The 17,789-nt window shown below is 40.3% G+C and overlaps 1 protein-coding gene across 2 annotated transcripts in view; it reads right to left on the reverse strand.

Annotated features, from left to right (window-relative positions):
• The window catches only part of eys (eyes shut homolog), a 176,142-nt gene that overhangs the window by 59,858 nt on the left and 98,495 nt on the right, over positions 1-17,789 (reverse strand). For both annotated transcript variants that reach the window (XM_079363047.1, XM_079363046.1), the window contains 5 exons: positions 14,209-14,333; positions 13,520-13,644; positions 12,614-12,827; positions 3,367-3,557; positions 1,819-1,910 (listed from right to left, as the gene is read on the reverse strand). In XM_079363047.1, the coding sequence (XP_079219173.1) occupies positions 1,819-1,910; positions 3,367-3,557; positions 12,614-12,827; positions 13,520-13,644; positions 14,209-14,333 (747 nt within the window). The remainder of the gene's footprint in view (positions 1-1,818; positions 1,911-3,366; positions 3,558-12,613; positions 12,828-13,519; positions 13,645-14,208; positions 14,334-17,789) is intronic.

Genomic DNA, 17,789 nt, shown 5'->3' on the forward strand with positions numbered 1-17,789 from the left:
GCGGTTAATTTAGGAGCAGCCTGCCAGAGCGGCCTGGCCCGCAGCCAGAGGGCACTGTGCTCAATGTCCTTGAGAAGTCAGCCCCACCGGGTTTCTATTTAACATATTGAAAAGAGTGTTTGACGGGAAGATATATTAAAAGTCTATAATGAGCTAGGCGGTGACGTTGAGGATGGCCGTGGCGTTGTAGCTCTGGGTCAAATCAGACAAAGATGGAGGGACTCGACCGTCAGACAATTACGAAGAATTTGCTTTGTGACACCAGGAGCCATTTCTCCACGCGCCCAACCCTCGGGTTATGACAGCTCTCTTTCTTGCAACGTCTCCAAGGGGTTGGTACAGAACATTATGATTGATTCACACGACTGTTGTGTTTTTGTGCCAAAAAAACAAAAAAAAACAGCCTTGTAGTCCTTAAACCTGATTGGCCTTTTCTGGATGCTCTTGCATATTTAGGACAGTGCAGCTGTCTGCCAAGAGTCACAAGGCAACCTTCCTGCACAGCTTTGTTTCTGCAGGAAACAATTTGCTCACTTCTGGCCCGGCGTGTTCATAATCACCTTCAGTATCTCCGCTTTAATCTGTGCTCATCGTTTTTATAATTTCATCAGCAGTTCAATGTAATACATTTGTTTCCCTGCCTCTTAAACTTGAGTCATTTTCACATGTGCACTCCTCAAAATACCTAAGGGAGAGTTTGGGGGGGGGGGGGGGGGTCTCCAGAGGTAAGACATGTCAAAAAAAAAAAAAAAAGATGCTAAAGTAGCAGACGCAGCAAGAGTCCGCTATACAACGCTATACTGAGAATATTAGTAGCTCCATCTGCAAATATCAGAAGTTTTCTGCATGTGTAAAAAGACTTTTCGTCTTTTAGAGCAGTGCAACAAAAAAAAAGTTCAACAAGCTACTTTTTCCCCCAAGAAGAATTTCTACAAAAATGAATGTAATGTCCTCTTTGCAATGTTAAATTAAAGTGTCTGTACTCCCTTTGAATGCAAAGTAAACAGACTTGATATGAGTCAAACATGAGCCACTTTGTCTTAGCTTCCCTCTCCTACATAATAAACTTTGTGTCTCCAAACCAAACCGCAATCTTTCTCATGTCAGAACATAATGGAGAGAGCTGGCAGCAGGATCGCACGCGGGCTTAGGAACAATATAACTAAAGGGGGCACAGCCTCACTTTAAATCATTTAAACATTGATTTTGTGCTCGGCTCTTGCTTGTTAATCTTTTCGTAATGAGAAACTGCAAATGAAGACTTTGGAACAGCCAATAAAACATGGTCAGTGATCACTAATGCATTTTAATAGGCACATTCTGACGTTTGTTTTACTTCTTTCAAATGGAAGACCATTTTGTAATAAAATTTAAATTCCCAGTCTGCTGATTCCTGCCAATTATAGGCCTGTATCTTCCCCCAGTATTAGTCCTTCTCCATGAAAAACCTGCCACACTTGAAATGAGTGGATAACTGAGGAGGATCAAGCTAATACCACCTGAGGTGCGAACACTAATTGAACAAAATATGTATACTGCTAAGTAGCTTATCATGAATGTGCCTCTTTATTTCCCAATAGAAAACATTTTTGCCTGAAGCAGATACATAGTAACACACTTTGCAGGGGGTTTATGTCCTTCCCTGGAAATTAGAAGCCGTAAAAGGAAATTATAAGTCATTGACTTCGAAAGTAATATGTTATTTTCCCTCCTGCATTTGCAGCGTTGCATTATGTCTGCTGTTGTAAACATGCTGAACATGAATAAACCACAACACAGCCTTGTTAAGATCCATGAAGGTAATTGATGGGAACATACCTGATGTTAACAATGTGAACCTTGCCACCATCAACACGAATCGAGGTGGTGATCCGTTTCACCTCTTCCTCCTCATTACAGCTGAAGGCATACTGACAATAGGAGATAAAGGACATGTTTGGTGTTTGTTTCATGTACACTTCCAATAAGCTGAACATACTGCCTAATGAACGAGACAACTGGCCATGCAAAGCTAATATTCATGAGCAAACACGAGGTAATTAGGCATAAATTATATAATACATCATAAAAGCATTGAATCATTAAACGCCTTTATGATGTATGTTTAATGGTTTTCTTTCATGTCATGTGCTGCCTGTATGTTTGTTTGAGTCTTAGAACTACAGAAGCCCTTAGAGGACATACATCCACATTATATTTTACTAAATGTTATTTTATCTTGGTATTTTGGGAAAACAATACCGGGCATTCATGTAATAACAAATTAGTTTCAATGGCCTTCTTGAGATCAGGAGAAATGAAGTTATTAACGGGGGAAAACAAGCTTCATTATCTAGAGAAATTAGATAAATGAGTCGAGATATTAAGAAGAAAATCAAGATTAACTCTTAAAAATTGAGTTAAATCCAATTTAAGGATGTATGTCCCTTTAGGGCTTCCGTACATGACAAATTCCCCAAGGGGTATTTAAGGTTTCATACACATAAATATGGTTTTTTTTTCATACACGGTATAAAAAATGGAAGTAGTCTCAGTGAAGTCACTCATTAGACTGCAGAGGTGTTTTAAAGCCAATCAATGGTGTTCAACACATTGGAAAATTCTACCTATCAATTAACTAAACAAGACAAAGAGGTGAAGCTGACATGGGTCTTAATAACATGTCAATCACCTCAGCCACTAATTATGCAGATCTATGAATAATTCTTTGCCTTAATACAAACAAGACAGAATTGTATCCACGCTAAGTACAGTGTGAAACAATAAAAATAATCTATAGAGAGAAAACTGGTCTACCATTCAAACATGTTTATTCCAACATTTCAAATCTCCTTTGAGGGCTGTTTGGTTTTTGTGGATGTTAGCACCCCCTGTTGGCTAAGCAGTGCCTCTTATCACTTTGCTAAATTTGTTCTGGACATGTGGAATTAATGTTTGTTTTTGTTTTTTTTGGATTTTATAAAAATCTCCTTACCCTATACTTTACTTTTTAAAAAGTTACATGTATCATCAAAAGTCTTTCCTGTGAAAAGAGTGTTGGGGTTTTCTGCAGCTTGTTGTTAATCACTCCTTGTGACACTTACCCTCGCAGCAGATTTAGGAATTAAAAATAACTCTATATAAATATCCAATCCTGTCAGTTAGGATCTATTCTGCTTTTGGGGTCTATATAGAGGCATTAGTGTTCAGTTTAGTCTATTTCAAAACCAGTTAAAAACTCCACACAGGAGCTTCAAAATGGATGTTAATGGTGCTGCCAAGAGTCTTTTGTTGGCAAGGTCAAGTGGTCACTCAAGGAACTGCATTTCTTTTCACTCCTGCATTGCGTTTCACTTTCAACATCAGAGGTTTCTTTTGTGCTATTACCTGCAAGAGTCCATCCAGGATGAAGAGTTTCAAGAAGAAGAAATCCCCATTAGCAGGTCCTTGGTCCACAAACAGCAAAGTCCCTTGTGCTGCTTCAGTTTGAAATCTCACTGTGATATTATTGAGTTCACTGAGGTCGATTCCTTCAAACTCCAGGTAGGAATTCCCAAAGTACTGAACAAAGCTTGAATCTGGGAAAGAAAACAGATAGTTTAGGCAAGCGGTAAAACCAAAGCAAGGTTGACTGCAGTTTATGCATCTTTACTGTAAATTCTGCTAAGATTGCCTATCGATCCCTGAGAGAACAATTCAACTTTTCACTCTCTGCCTCCACAGGGAGGTCAGAGCACGAGGTGAGAAACGGAGCAGCAACCCCAGATTTAATGAAGATCCAGCGTTTGGCTAAGGATGCCTCAGCAGGGAAGATGTTTGTTGCAACTGAGGTTTGAACTAGGATTTTCTCTCCGGCTGCAAACATTACTATAAAGCAAGAAATGTTAATGTGACCTGTATCCTTACATAACCTTGGCAACATGGACAGAATACACTTTTAGATACTAGTGCTGGCAATTCACTGTGGGGAGAAGAGGCAGAAGAAGAGTAAATAATTATATTTATGAAGCAGAAGAAAAGCCTTAAAGGGCATATGGTTACATCACAGTATAATTATTGTATCCTGCTCACTATACTAGCATACTGTAAATAGTTTTATTTTTGCCAAAAAGCTTTGAAGCATGCAAAATGGCACTCGATTAGGTAAGAGAGTCTTGGCAAAAAATCAACATAGTCACACAAGTTTATTACATTCCTCATTTTATAGTGAAATAACTTGGCTTATATCATCCATGAGAATGGGCAATTATGGGACATTTCAGTAAAAGTCCCACTGGCCGCGAGCTTATTGGGGGTAGTGACGCAGACAAACTTAAAAGACTGGCACAGACTGCAAATGGAGGCGAGCTTTAGGGGTGCTCATGCTCAATATATTTCTCATTTGAGGGAAGTAGCGCAATTTGTTGCTGGAAAGTCAAAGCGGAGAGCCTGTTCAAATGAAACACACTCCTGGATGCACCTGTCTTATGCTCTGTCTCTTCTTATCTGGGGGAGGGGGGGGGGGAATCATTACACAGGAGAAATCAGCAAAGCTCCTTTAAAGTTGCTGCCATGATTAATCGGACTGCTGCAAGTAAGACCTTTATCAATATTTGTTACACGTCAGGTCCTAATAGGCCCGGCCCCGTTTGATCTGACAGCGGGCCCCTCAGGGCGTTTGGCAAACAAGCTAACCTCAATACCCCCCATTTTCTCCAGAGAGCAATATGACCAATACCCAGCGGAAAATCCCCTGGCAAAAAAAGGAGAATTATCGTGAGCAGACCTACTGTGATCTGTGAATTAATGAGGATAAACGCACCGAGCAACAACGCCGTGCTGTCTTCTTCTTCACTCCTGACAATGGGGGTTGCCAGTGCTGATGATTGAAAATTACACCTCAGAGACAAAGCTATTCATTAATGTTAAAGCCTTGTTTGGTCTGTTGTAGTCTTTGATGCGGTGTGAGGCTGCTGCCAGGAGGCACTACCTCACCTCATTAGCAGTTAGCTTCAGTCTTTTCCTTTAAAAGGTCTCCTGTTTCTACCACCACTTTTATTCTCCTCACCAGATTTTTCATCCACATGTTTGAAAATAATATATGTATACTGTTTCCTATTTTTGTCTTCTGAAATCATTCAAAGCAGACCTCGGAGCACTGGTGGTTGAAATTCTCCCTGAATCAAAAAGTAGCTCTGTGGGGAGTTTCCTCTCAAAGCTAACTGACGCAGGTACAGTTCAATTCAATTCAATTCTTAAAACTTTATTTATCCCCGGGGGGCAATTCAAATAACCATATAAGGGAGACTGTAAAAATGTAATTATCCTAACCTTAAATAAAAAAACCAAAAAAACAACAACAATACACTGGAATTCATGAGCATCGAACGTATAACCATTAAAATATTATTGAATGTGACATGTTACACGTAAATAAAGCAGGAAACGAGTATATCCTGAAACAATGAGCTAACTCAAGTGTGTTAACATTAACATGCTAACACAACAATGCAAAATAAAGGCAACCACAGCTCGGGCAATGGACAATGTTGTCCACTTGGGTTAAAGGTTTCTTAATAATGGTGCATTCTAATGGATAACTCCTTCATGTGAACGTGAGTGGAGAGGGGTTAGAGGTGTTCCGCTGTAGGAGAGCGGAGGTGTTGCCAAACAGCAATTTGTTTTGGTTTAATGCTGGTGCTCAAGGGCGACATCTACTAGACCAAAAAGTCGCACATTCTTCCTTTAAGTTTCAGCACAATCAGATTAAGCACAGCACAGTAATAAAAAAAAAATCCATCAATCTGTAGTGCATGATATGCTCTAATGGTGCATGAGAGTGCTCTGGATGTTACAAAGACAAAGCAAATTGCTGCAATAAAAAATAATCAATGATTCTCCTCAAGCACAGTAATTATACAGTTTGGGAAATTTAAGAAGAGGAAAGTACAGGACATTTTATTTTTATGTAGGGGTAAAAAAAAAGTGAGATAATGAAAAGCATGAACTATTTTGTACAATAAAGGAGTAATATGTAAAATATCTACTAATGAGAATAATTAAATGACCCTCCTCTCTGATCAGACGTTAATATAATCAACTACTATGTTGCTTGCAGCAGCCACTATATCCTCCTTCTAACCTGAATACTCTGTTTTTGTTTTGACCTGAGATGTCGACTTGTTTTGGAAGCCGCTCGGTTTGCCAAGCAAACAACAAACCAACAGTTGTTGCAACGATGGAAGCGAAGCATGCAAGAGGATTGGAACAGATAGAAGTGATTGTACTGGACTTAAAAGCCTCTGCATTTTTCTAATAAGAAACGAGCTCAAACAAGGATCAATATTGGACATTCTTTCTAAAAAAGGTGAGAAGGATTAGAGCCCAGGTCTCGAGACAGATACAAAGATGGCTAAACACTGAAGCTTCCTTGTTTGCAACATAGAGAGGAGAAGGCAGGGGGGACAGATCTCTCCAATGTTTTGAATTTGGATTGCAGTACCCATTTTAAACACTGGGGGTCAGAGTTACATACTGCTCCTTTAACATGGTCTTGTACCTGTTTCTAGCAAGAGTTCGTTCCTTTTCTACATCTTCAACTGGAAGGACAGAAAGTCCTCTCAGAGGGAACATTCCTTAAAATAAATCTTTAAGATCAGATCTGGGCTGGTCTTAATACATGTCCATAATAGAGGCTAGGAAATTGATGAGTCATATTTAATGTTACTCAGAAAGTTGGAGCTCCGTGTCGCAGGACAGACTGTATTCAAGTGTGAGTCAGCACAAAGCAGAAGATATACCAGAACAAAAATATATTTGGAGAAACTTGAGATCAATTAATATGATGATGGATTTTGGACGTGGAGGATTAATTGATGTAGACTTTATGCCCCATTGATTTAAAGAAAAATCCAGGATGTAAGGCCTGTTTGGTCCCTGATTTATGGGGGAAGGTAATAGACTGACTGATTGAACTTGTCACAGGGCGGAGATAAAATACTGCTAAGGACTGTTCTTGGACCCTTGTAATTTCAGAGCCCTGAGGGAAGGCAAAAGGTCATCCTGTACTGTACCTACAAGACTGTGCAGGAAATGTCTCATATTCACTTATGTAAGAAGATTTAGTTGAACATTATCATACTGCTGAGACGTACCGAGGAGTCAAATCTTTAAATATAATATCCCTTTTTTTCACATCTTGTCTCTAATTATATCTTTGCAGTCTCGTTTTAAAACTAACTGATGACATTACTCCGACGCTCTGCGCTGACACTTACTGTACAGGAGCACAGAGGCCATAAAGTAGAACTGAAATGATGCACTCACACCACTTTTCCTCCTGTCTAAACCTATTTCTCATGAATATTCATGGCTGTGTACGCCATGCAAGTGTCATTATGACTCTCAGGCAAAGTTGTGTCACTGAATACATTAAATTCTTATGGGGCCACTAATCAGGGGCTGCCAACTCCATTAGGATCAAACTCGCAATGAACCCATAAACATAAACTAGGGCTACACTGAACAAATAAAAAGCATGTGTAAACTGAAGGTTAACAAGGTGGCTGCCCGCAGACAGGCCGTGCATGTTTGAACTGACCCTCCGGCTAACCTCTTACTCATCAACTTGATTTTGAGCAGCTTAAGTTATTTCATTTCCGCTCCACGTGGCAGCAAAAGATAACAGCTTTCTTCACCTGCGCTGTGGCGATCACTTCGAGGAAAGTCAACCAAAGCGAGGCTTAGCTGCAGTAAGCCTCCCTCCACCAGCAGTGTCCTCTCTAGATTCCCATCAGCTCTCATATCGGAGAGCTTAAATACTGTGGAGCTCAGCATTGCATGTACAGTGATAAAAAAAAAAAAAGAATACCAGAAGACAATCACCTAAATCTGTGGAGTAAGGTTTCTTTTTAGTTGCTTTTGAACTGAACTTGCTGTATTTCTTTTTTGAATCTAATTTTAGATAATATACAATTATAGTAGGTCCTTTTGTTGTTGGTTCGTTCTTTGGTTTAAAGTAGTAAAAATACCTTTTTTTATTTTAGATGACTCTACACCTCTGCATAAATTACCTTTAAACGATCCTCATCAAAGCAACTACATCAGTAAAATCCTCGGTGGACATGAAAGCTTAAAGACTAATAATAAGTACTCATTGGAGAATATATAACATACATTTAATTATTTAAAATGTTCTTTGATATCAAAGTCGAGCCGTTAAGTGTCAACGAAAAGCTCAGTGATAATAAACCTTCAAAACTGATACAGGATAAAACGCTGGAGGTTATTTTGGGGCGTTGATAGCCAACAGTAATGTCACACACCCCATGTACAGAGGTTATAGTCCTCGTCGCAGCGGTCATGGGATCAAATCTGACCTCTGCCCTTTGCTGCATGTCATCCCCCGCTCTCTCCTTCCAACATTTCCTGTCTCTATATAAATAAAGACAAAAAGGCCCAAATAATAACCTGCAAAACGGAAAGTGTAGACATCCTAAATTTAAGCAGATATTGGTACGCTTTACTTCTGTTTTGGTCGTTAGTTATTTTCAGACCAAAGAGTTCATGGGGACTGCATCTGACTGCATTTGCACCGCCATGGTGATATGAACCTTAAACCCCTTAGTTAGAGAGCATTGTTGGTCTTTTTATGTGTTTTTTTCCATTGATAATAATGCTAACAGTTTTTACAGGCTGTTATTTGCTAACATTTACAATGGGATTTCCGGTAGTGCATTGGCTCTTTGACTAATTGTTCAACTTATTCAACCAATCATCTTACACTGACTTGTGTACCCATCACCATGAGCTTTTGTTACTCAAAGTCCCTCAAGTGCTGGGAGAGTAAATTCTCTGAAGCAGGCGCTAACAAGGTTCCTCTAATTGGGGTTCTGGGAACTCAAATTGTTAATAGTTCTCGCGGTCGGAAACAAGAAAAAACAGGGAGGGTTCCAACGGTTCCTTTGGATCTTACATGGCCTCAAGTCATTTTCTACAACATGTTGTTAATCATCTTCTCCAACACTTATTCTACTGCAGTGGCTACAAGCATTCAAAACAACAATCCAGTCTTCCCTCTGATCAGCGACTTAAACAGGTCAGAGGCGTCATCACTGATTTCAGTCCGTTTCATAATCTGTTAAAACTCCTCCCGTCACTTTCGTACATCTTTGAACAGTTTAAAACCCAATATCAGAAAAGCTTTGAGGAAAGGGACACAATTTCAAATCTCAATTGAAGTTGCTAATAACTATAAAAAGACCTTAATTCACATAACTTGAAGGCTCTTGAGAATGTGGGTTTCCAGTGGCTTTAACAACAAACAAAAATGCTTTTCCGGCAGTGAAATGTATTAACTACCCCCACAATGTTTAAATTCCATCAGACTTGATACATTTCAAAGGTTGTAGAGCAGTCTTGGGTTTAAAGGAGCACTGACTGAGTCTATTTCAAGCAGCACCAAGGGCACTGCATGCTTTTAGATGCTGACCTAGTTAGATAAACTCATGAGTTTCTGGGTTCTCTTACTTTCTTTGATTATGTGCTTAAATGTTAAAGAGTAGAAGGATGTTCTGGTGTGAAGAGTCCCAGATTTGTTTTTCTTTACCAGTTTCCTGTGCGTAGATTTAACCCTTTCAGAACCGATGCAATATCTCCAGGAGGAAGTCTGGCTCAGGTGCGGCGGCGAGGACTCCATTATTTTTTTGCCCACAGTGATTTTCAGAGTGTCGCAGTGAATTGGTTCAAGCTCGTCTGTGTTCAATAGGTCTGTTTTACAGCTCTGTGAACAGTTTCAAAGGTAGACAGACCTCATCTGTCAACGAGTAACAATCTGCCCACTGCTTCCAATTCCTCCTCTCACATAGATGACTGAATCCAGCACCAATAATGTTCAACACACTGTGTTCTATGTCTGTCATTTCAGTGTTAAAGGATATCTCACCAAGCCCTGATTGTTCGTATCACTCTTTCAAATTATTGTTCTGAAATAGAAATAGAGGGACTTTTTTCAAGTAGCTTTAAACCTGATTTTCCCCCACCACCACCACAGCTGCACAAACTATGACAATCTCTCAATCAATCCTAATATATCATTTCCTGCTATGTTCCAAAGGCTCTAAAATCACATTTGGAGGGTCGGCTCAGCGGGAGGGCTCCTCTCTTTTGAAACTGGCAAACTTTGAGCTGCAAAAATGTTTAGAGGGAAGGACAAGGCAAGGATAGCTTTGTAATTTGTCAAAAAAATATTGTCTGCACAGTCCACAGTGCTAATTGATTGGTGTAATGGCTTATCTTTTTTTTTAAATTTAGAGTCACTTGCAGACATAATGTTAATGGAAGTGATAGCAGGGTGATTGGAACTGGGGCTTGATTGAGACGCTCTCATTGAGGTTGATCGTCTGCCAAATGTCTCACCTCTTTCATCGAGGTAACAGGTGTTATTCTTGGTTGGGAAGTAATTGTTCATCAAAATGAATCCCTTTTCCAGAAGCCATTAGTCTGTGTTTTCACAGCATATCAATATAACTCATTATTTCTACTGATTTAAAGTTCTTGTTGTGCCAGGAGTTGACTTATTAAAAGTTTAAGAGATGAAAAATACTTTAAATTTAATTTAAAATGCCATCAACACTTTCACTATTCCAGTTGGCACTTTGATTCAGGAGAGAATTCATTTTCTGTATGTGCAGCCAGTAAGGAAAAAACCGACTCAGAGTCATTGCCTTTCAACCGGAAGGTTGGGGGTTCAACTCCCGTCTCTTGTGGCAACATGTCTCCTGCTGCTTTGTCTGTGGCGTACAGTGGGAAGGAGATGAGTCATTTGTGATGGTCACTTCCAGAGTTATTGCACATTTTAGGGTGTTTCATCTCCTTCTATCCTCCCTCAACCATGACACAGTCTCAGCAGATGGCTGTTCCACCTGAGCCTAGTTCTGCTCATGTGTCTGTCTTTTAAGTTTTAAAGTATTTACATGCGACCATTATTAGATCATGAAGATGCAGAACTTATTTGTGTGTTCATTTTCTGCAAAACTTGATAAACCTTGTGCGTTTTTTACTGGTCGTCTGGGAAAACAAACTCAGAGACTGCCATTAATTCAAACTAGCATCTCAGCTTTCAGCCAGAACAGAGATAAGAGAGCACATTAGTTCAGTCTAAGCTGCACTGCACTTTCTTCTTGTATCACTTTGAATTGATTTTAAGGTCCTCCTCCACATACACAAAGCCCCCAATGGACTTCAACGATGTTACACTGCTGTTCAGCCTTTAGTGTGTTGTCCCCCAAGGTTGTGGAAAATGCTACCAATAGGTATGTTTAATGGACTGTACTCTTATATCGAGCTTTCAGGGCCCTGTTGCGATGGTCTAACATGCCGTGTCTAAAATACGAGACCCAAAGTGATTTGGGGATGGATTAAGTGGCTTGATTATCTATAAGTGTGTTTTGGGTGCAACGTCAAGATAATCAGAGCGTCGGCTCTCATACCCTTTAAGAGCCAGGTGTACCTGCATGCTGGAGGGTTGTTATTTATTTATTCTTAGAGAGACAGAGCCCAGGCCTGCTCATTTAACTTCTCTCCTGTGATTGTGTCCCTGATCACACAAAACACACAGGACACTGTATCAAATATGGTGATGGAGTATAGGAGGTATATTTCACTGAAGCATGCACACACACCAACATCAGGCACAATAAGTGCCTCTCCATATTAGCATTTCCCAATTATGGAACGTGTATTTGCGTAATTCCATCTTTCTATCGCGTCCTCTACAGTATCAGGGACGTACCACATCACAGATCTTTAGACCAGCCTTCAGTTGGTCTATGGTGGAGTTGATCTTTGAAGAAAGGAACATACTGTACCACCTCTTCGCCATCTCATGTTAAAACCAACACATCCCTGGGCGCTAACCCGGGTGCAACTTCATTTGCTATTTACACCAAATGGATAACATGACAACTGCACTGCATGCCAAGATACTTTGTACCAAGTGTACCATTATGCCCCGAGTCTTTCAGCCACTCAAGGTGGTTAACACTCCTCGCCAACATCCCCCATTCACACCCACATTCGCATACTAACGGCGGCACCATCTAAGGCTCATCATTATCCAAAAACACTGCAGGCGATGTCTTAGCGAGCAATTTGGAGTTCAGTTTCATGACAAAGGAGAGTTGAACATGCAGACTGCAGGAGCCGGTTATCAAACCAACACTCCTCTAATTAGTAGACAGCCCACCTCCTGAGCCAGCATGCTCAACTGTTTAAAAAGGAAGCTAAAAAAAACAAAACACACTTTCTCCATTTTAGACTTTGTTTAAAAGTCCCCTGGTTTCATTAAAATAAAGTTAAAACACAGCCTATGACTGCTAATTCTTTAGTTTCTTTTAATATATGTTCACAGGAGTTATTGTCCCTATGTTATGCATCTCCCTTTGATATTATTTCTTTGGCCTATTGTGTATACTCTATGTAAAGTGAATGCATTTTCATACACATATATATTTTTAAACAAGATACTTGATATCATAGCTCCTAGATAAATGTAGAGGGAAAGTGGAGCCTCAGAAATGAAGATAAGAAAAATAAAATATTAAAGTAGATGCATTGTGCTGCGTGCACTTACATGCCGACGCAGTGTGTTGTGTACCTGCAGATTGCTCAGCTGTCAGTGCTGGGCTGAGTGTTGGCGCCGGAGCTCGAGGTGTGGAGCCGCGAGTGATGTTCTTGAGCACGGTCGCCAAGGGAACAGCCTCCGTAACGGGAGCCAGGCAGCTGACCTTGTTGATGCCATCTACACAGGAAAACGCCTCTGGACATGGACTCAACAGGCAGTCGTCATAGTCGTGCTCACAGTTCCTCCCCTGTGTACGTAAAATAAACAACCTTCAGATGTGTGGCGTAAAGTCTGTGATGAAATGCTTCACAAGACTAAATGTTAACAGCTTGAATAATAAAAAAGGGAACATGTAGTACAGTAATGAACATGGCCCTGCATAACAACAGATTTTAAAAAATGCAATTTAATTTATAAAAGTTCAAGCTTTGATTAACTGTGCTCATCCTTATTTTTTCCAAGCACTTAAACGATAAAGAATAAAGTAGAACATGTAGACCTTATTTTTGTGTTATTTACAAAATGTACAAATGTTAATCACCCTTAGAAGGTACGTATATATATATATATATATATATATATATATATATATATATATATATATATATATATATATATATATATATGCAGATTAGCATTAAATTGAATCTATCCCTGCAAAATACAAAAAGAAAAAAAAAAGATGGAAAAATGTTGATAAAAACGAGCACTGCTTCCGTTTAATCTCGATCTTCTTGTTCTCATCATTGTGGGAAACCAAAACCGTAATTGAGACTTGATTGATGGCACAGCCCTGATGGTATGTATAAGAGCGGTTCAGGGTTTGTATTTTATTCTATTCTAATAACAGGTGAATAAACAGATGAAGATGCAAGAGGATAAAGGTGGATACAAAAATAAAAAGAGACTGACACGGGGAATAAGGTGGGGGAGCCTCACCACAAATCCAGGACGACAGAAACAGGTGTAGCCGTAGCCCGGATCATTCTGAATGCAGATCCCCTGGTTGCAGGGCTGAGGAAGGCACTCATTAATGTCATCCTCACAGTGAAGGCCTGTCCAACCTGCCAGGAACAAAAGCCCACAGAGTGCCGTGGTGAGCCCCGGCTCTCCCACTTCCACCCTCTGAAGTGAATATCAATCAGATTCTCCTACATTGATTTGCCTCTTTTTGGGTTCACACACACACAAAGACAAGAAAAGGCTTCCACTAAAGAGTAAGACGGCCACATACATTTTAATGAGCTCCGGCTGTATCGTCTTTTTTAGTACTGTACGACTACAAATTTGTCCCTGGAGAAAAAGTGAAAGACTTTTGAATGAAGGTATGCAGGCGTCATGTCCCCCTTTAGTGACACTCATGTGGCCTCTTTCAATCTAATAGAAGTATTAACATGGTATACATATGGTAAACTGTATTCAACCACATCTAGGCCACAGTATGAAGTCATGCATGGTGCTTGTTCACGTCTCAAAATGTCTCACCATCCAGGCTGTATCTCAGATATCTTGTTCATGAGTCACAAAGGTTTTCTTTAACAGGTCTTAGAGATAAAAAAAAAAAAAGTGTTTTCGCTGCCTCGTCTCAAAGCAAAGTGAGAGACTCACAGGATGTCTGAGTGACTCACCTGACCTGCAGTGGCAGACGTAGCTATTAATAAGATCTTGGCAAATGGCTCCGTTGAGGCAGGGCGCTGAGCAACATTCGTTAACATCCACTTCACAGAAGTCTCCCATGAAACCTGGTGGACAGCTAAGAAAACACATCATCCTTTCAGCCGCTGTGGCTGTCTTACAGTGCTGTCACGGCCTTCCTGTGGCTCTGACACCACTGTACCTGGAAGAAATACTTGTTTTTTATTGTTTATCAAGAAATGCTACAACTTTTTTTTTAAAGTCAGTTCTGGCTTCTAGTGTCAACATACAACAGAAATGCACATGATAAACTTTAGATTGGGTTTAAGTTAAACTGATTTGCTTAGGTAGTGTTGTAGTACTCAATATCGGTCTTAGTCTCAAGACTGGTCTCGGCCTTGTCTCATATCCTTGATCTTGTCCTTTCGCTATCTTAGCCACAAACTTTTTTCAAAAACTTTATGTTATTTTATTATTATTCCCTCGGAAGAATAAAAAAATGGATTAATTCAGCAGTGCATTAAATCCGCAGGTAAACCAAGAGGGAACATTTGGCAATGGTGCAGTTTTTGTCTGCTTTGGGATCGATCAAGGAACACAGGGACAATCGTGAACCTTTAGTCAAGAGAGGCAATGCTCAATTCTGCAGATGTCACCCCCACTGGCTTCATGTTTTGTGGAAGAGCAGTCATTTTCCAGATGGACAAAGAGTGTGACCATGCAGCAAAGCTACCTGGGGCCAAAGGAGGAACAAGGTCTGCTGGCTTGCATGGATTTCCCATACAGACTCATCAGACCTGCAAACCTTTGGGAACATATTTTTTTTTTAAAAAGAGACACACATACTCCCATTTACGAAACCAGATTTTTTTTTTATGTTACAGAAAATACAAACTAAGTCTTGAAACATTTAGTGGGAGAACCTCTGTTGTTGAGATCTTGACGTTGCAGCTGAATGACTCTTAAAATGATACAGCATTAGAAAATGTGTTTCATGAATAACCTCGTGGTTGACCACCACAACAGAGAGAAAATCAGGATTGAAAGTCAACCACTTCACACATAACATGCAGGCAGAACAACACTCTGTATTTCATGTCTGGTAGATGTGGGCTGGCTAAGAAACCGTTGCATGACTGATTTTACATTTTAGGCCATTAGTCAACGTACGAGCCTGACCAAAGCACCTCCACTCATGTGGAAAAATGTGTCGAGGTAGAACACATGGCTGCTTCGAAAAAGAAAATCTTATCAAAAGATTTTTTTAAAAGCTTGTGATGTAAACACACAGGGCTGGCTCCTCCAGGTTTCAGCATGGCTTACGTGTTTCATGTAGGTGCTCATGGGCAACGTTTACTGGATCAAAAAGTTGCACATTCTTCCTTTTAGGATACACCGGTGAAGCTCTCGGCGAACATGCACACATTTTAGGATTGAGAAAGACAAACTTCTGTTTTTCCTTCTTCCATAAATTGTGTTTTTTTTTAAATTGGATATTACACAAGACATATGCATTGTCTTTTAATGCGCATCTATTAAAACTCTAATCAAACATTTCTTTTTAATAATTTGGCCTTTAAATGATTTTCGGTTTTTAAATCTTAACCTCCTCCTCCTTTCGTCACACACTGGACCCGGCCCTCTGACAGCCACTCTGAGACACACGTGTTGAAGGAGGAGGAAAGGTGAAGAGGAGACAGACTGAACAACATGCAAACTTGCGGCTTGCAACTGTGTTCCTCATACGTCATCAAGCACTTCTATCAATGTGTTACCTCTGTGTTATCTGTACCTACATGTCCAGCCCTGTGATAGTAACTCTGGATATAATGAGCTGCCTTGTGACTCACACAACACTTCACATGTGCACTGCAGGGGTAGCAGCTGATTGTATGATAATCAGCGGGATATCCTCTCTGTTAACGCTGCCTCTGTGTAGCCACAGCATATATGGAAAAGCACCGTGCTGATGATAGTGGAAACACACTCATTTCCAATCGGAAATGGAGCATCTGCCTTGTGCATCATGCAGGTGTTTCTGTGACGGCTGCAGAGGCCCCTGTGGCCTCTACATTTTTGCATGCGGGTGACATGCACAGCGGTCTGCTTTGACTACTCCTGGTGCGATCAGACACATTTTTTTTGTGGTAGATGAGTCATAGAAACAATAAAACTAATGGTTTTTGATTTGCTTCAAGCAAAACTAAGTGGAAACACGTTGTGCTTCAGTGCACGCCCTGTGATGTGAATATTGCGCATGTACACCTTGCAATCGTGATGGTGAAACGATACATCGTTCAGCCCTAAGCCATTAATAGTACTCACTCAATTGTCCCATGACTGACTGTTGTTCTCTTTGGCTCTCCACTTCTCATCTTATCAATGGATAACCATGCAGGATTTCATTTGAGCTGTTTTCAGATCTCTTCTTTCTCGGAATAACAAAGCCACAGTAAAAACGGACAAACGCCACATTTAGCTGGACTTATTCCTGAGGATCGATATGATTACAGTTACTCCTCCAGATGTCGTGAGGAGCGTGCTAGCAACAGTGTCCTCTTCTTCTTGTTTCTGTTTTTCTTTTTTTTATGCCTCTATTTGAGAGACAAGAAGGTCAGACATTCAATCGTTATTTGTTTATCGCCAATTCATAACAACCGTTATCTCGAGACACTTTACAAAAGAGAATATGGGATAATAATGTTTCCTGAGGTAAGAGGAGACAATGCGGAAGTAGTGGACGAAGCAACAGAGTCCACTATGGGACGCTCTAATGAGAATATCTGCCTTTCTATCAATGCTACGTGTAATTCTCTGGAGAATATCCCGCTGCGTTCTCACATCAGCTCACTCGGACTTACTGCAGGAAAATACTCGAGGTCTGACAGGACTAACTCAGGGTGAAGTCTAAGTGAAACATGTGTCTGTTTGTGTTCACACATACAGCTCCTCCTGGAAATATCAGCAGCGTGAGCAAGTGTGAAAGCCTTATACATATTTTCCGAGCACATGTGTTTATGTTAATGCATACATTAAACTATAATCTTTCTGTAAAATGAAATTGAGCCTGCATTTAAGAAAACACGGTCAAATCTGTGCCAAGGCAGCAGGCAGCCCAGTTCATCAATATGTAACACAGTTAAGAGCAGCAACCTATTTGGAGCTGTTGCAGTGTGGGATACATTAAATCCCGACACTGAGCGTACAGCAGCACATCAGCACAAGGTTAGACAATGTAATTAACTGTAAGGCATCCAGGGAGCGGCTGTGTCAAAGCTGCACACTTTTACCACATACACCTTGTATTCAGACACACTTCATCACTCGGGGAGCATGTCAGCAATTAGAACGTAATGATTCACCTGCAACCAACGTGGACGAGTGCAGCTGTGTTTACTGTAGATCCAGAGCACATTCTTGAGCAAGCCTCGTAGCACGTGTGCTTTCAACAGGAACTGGTCTGGATGAATTGTTAGACTTCTACTAGAAGACAATATTTCTACTGAGTTCATCACCGATATCCCAAAATGACAGAAAAGAGCTTTATCTGTATTTAGTTAAAATATCCAAATAA

Source organism: Symphodus melops, assembly GCF_947650265.1.
Source record: "Symphodus melops genome assembly, chromosome: 15".
Lineage (NCBI taxonomy): Eukaryota > Metazoa > Chordata > Actinopteri > Labriformes > Labridae > Symphodus > Symphodus melops.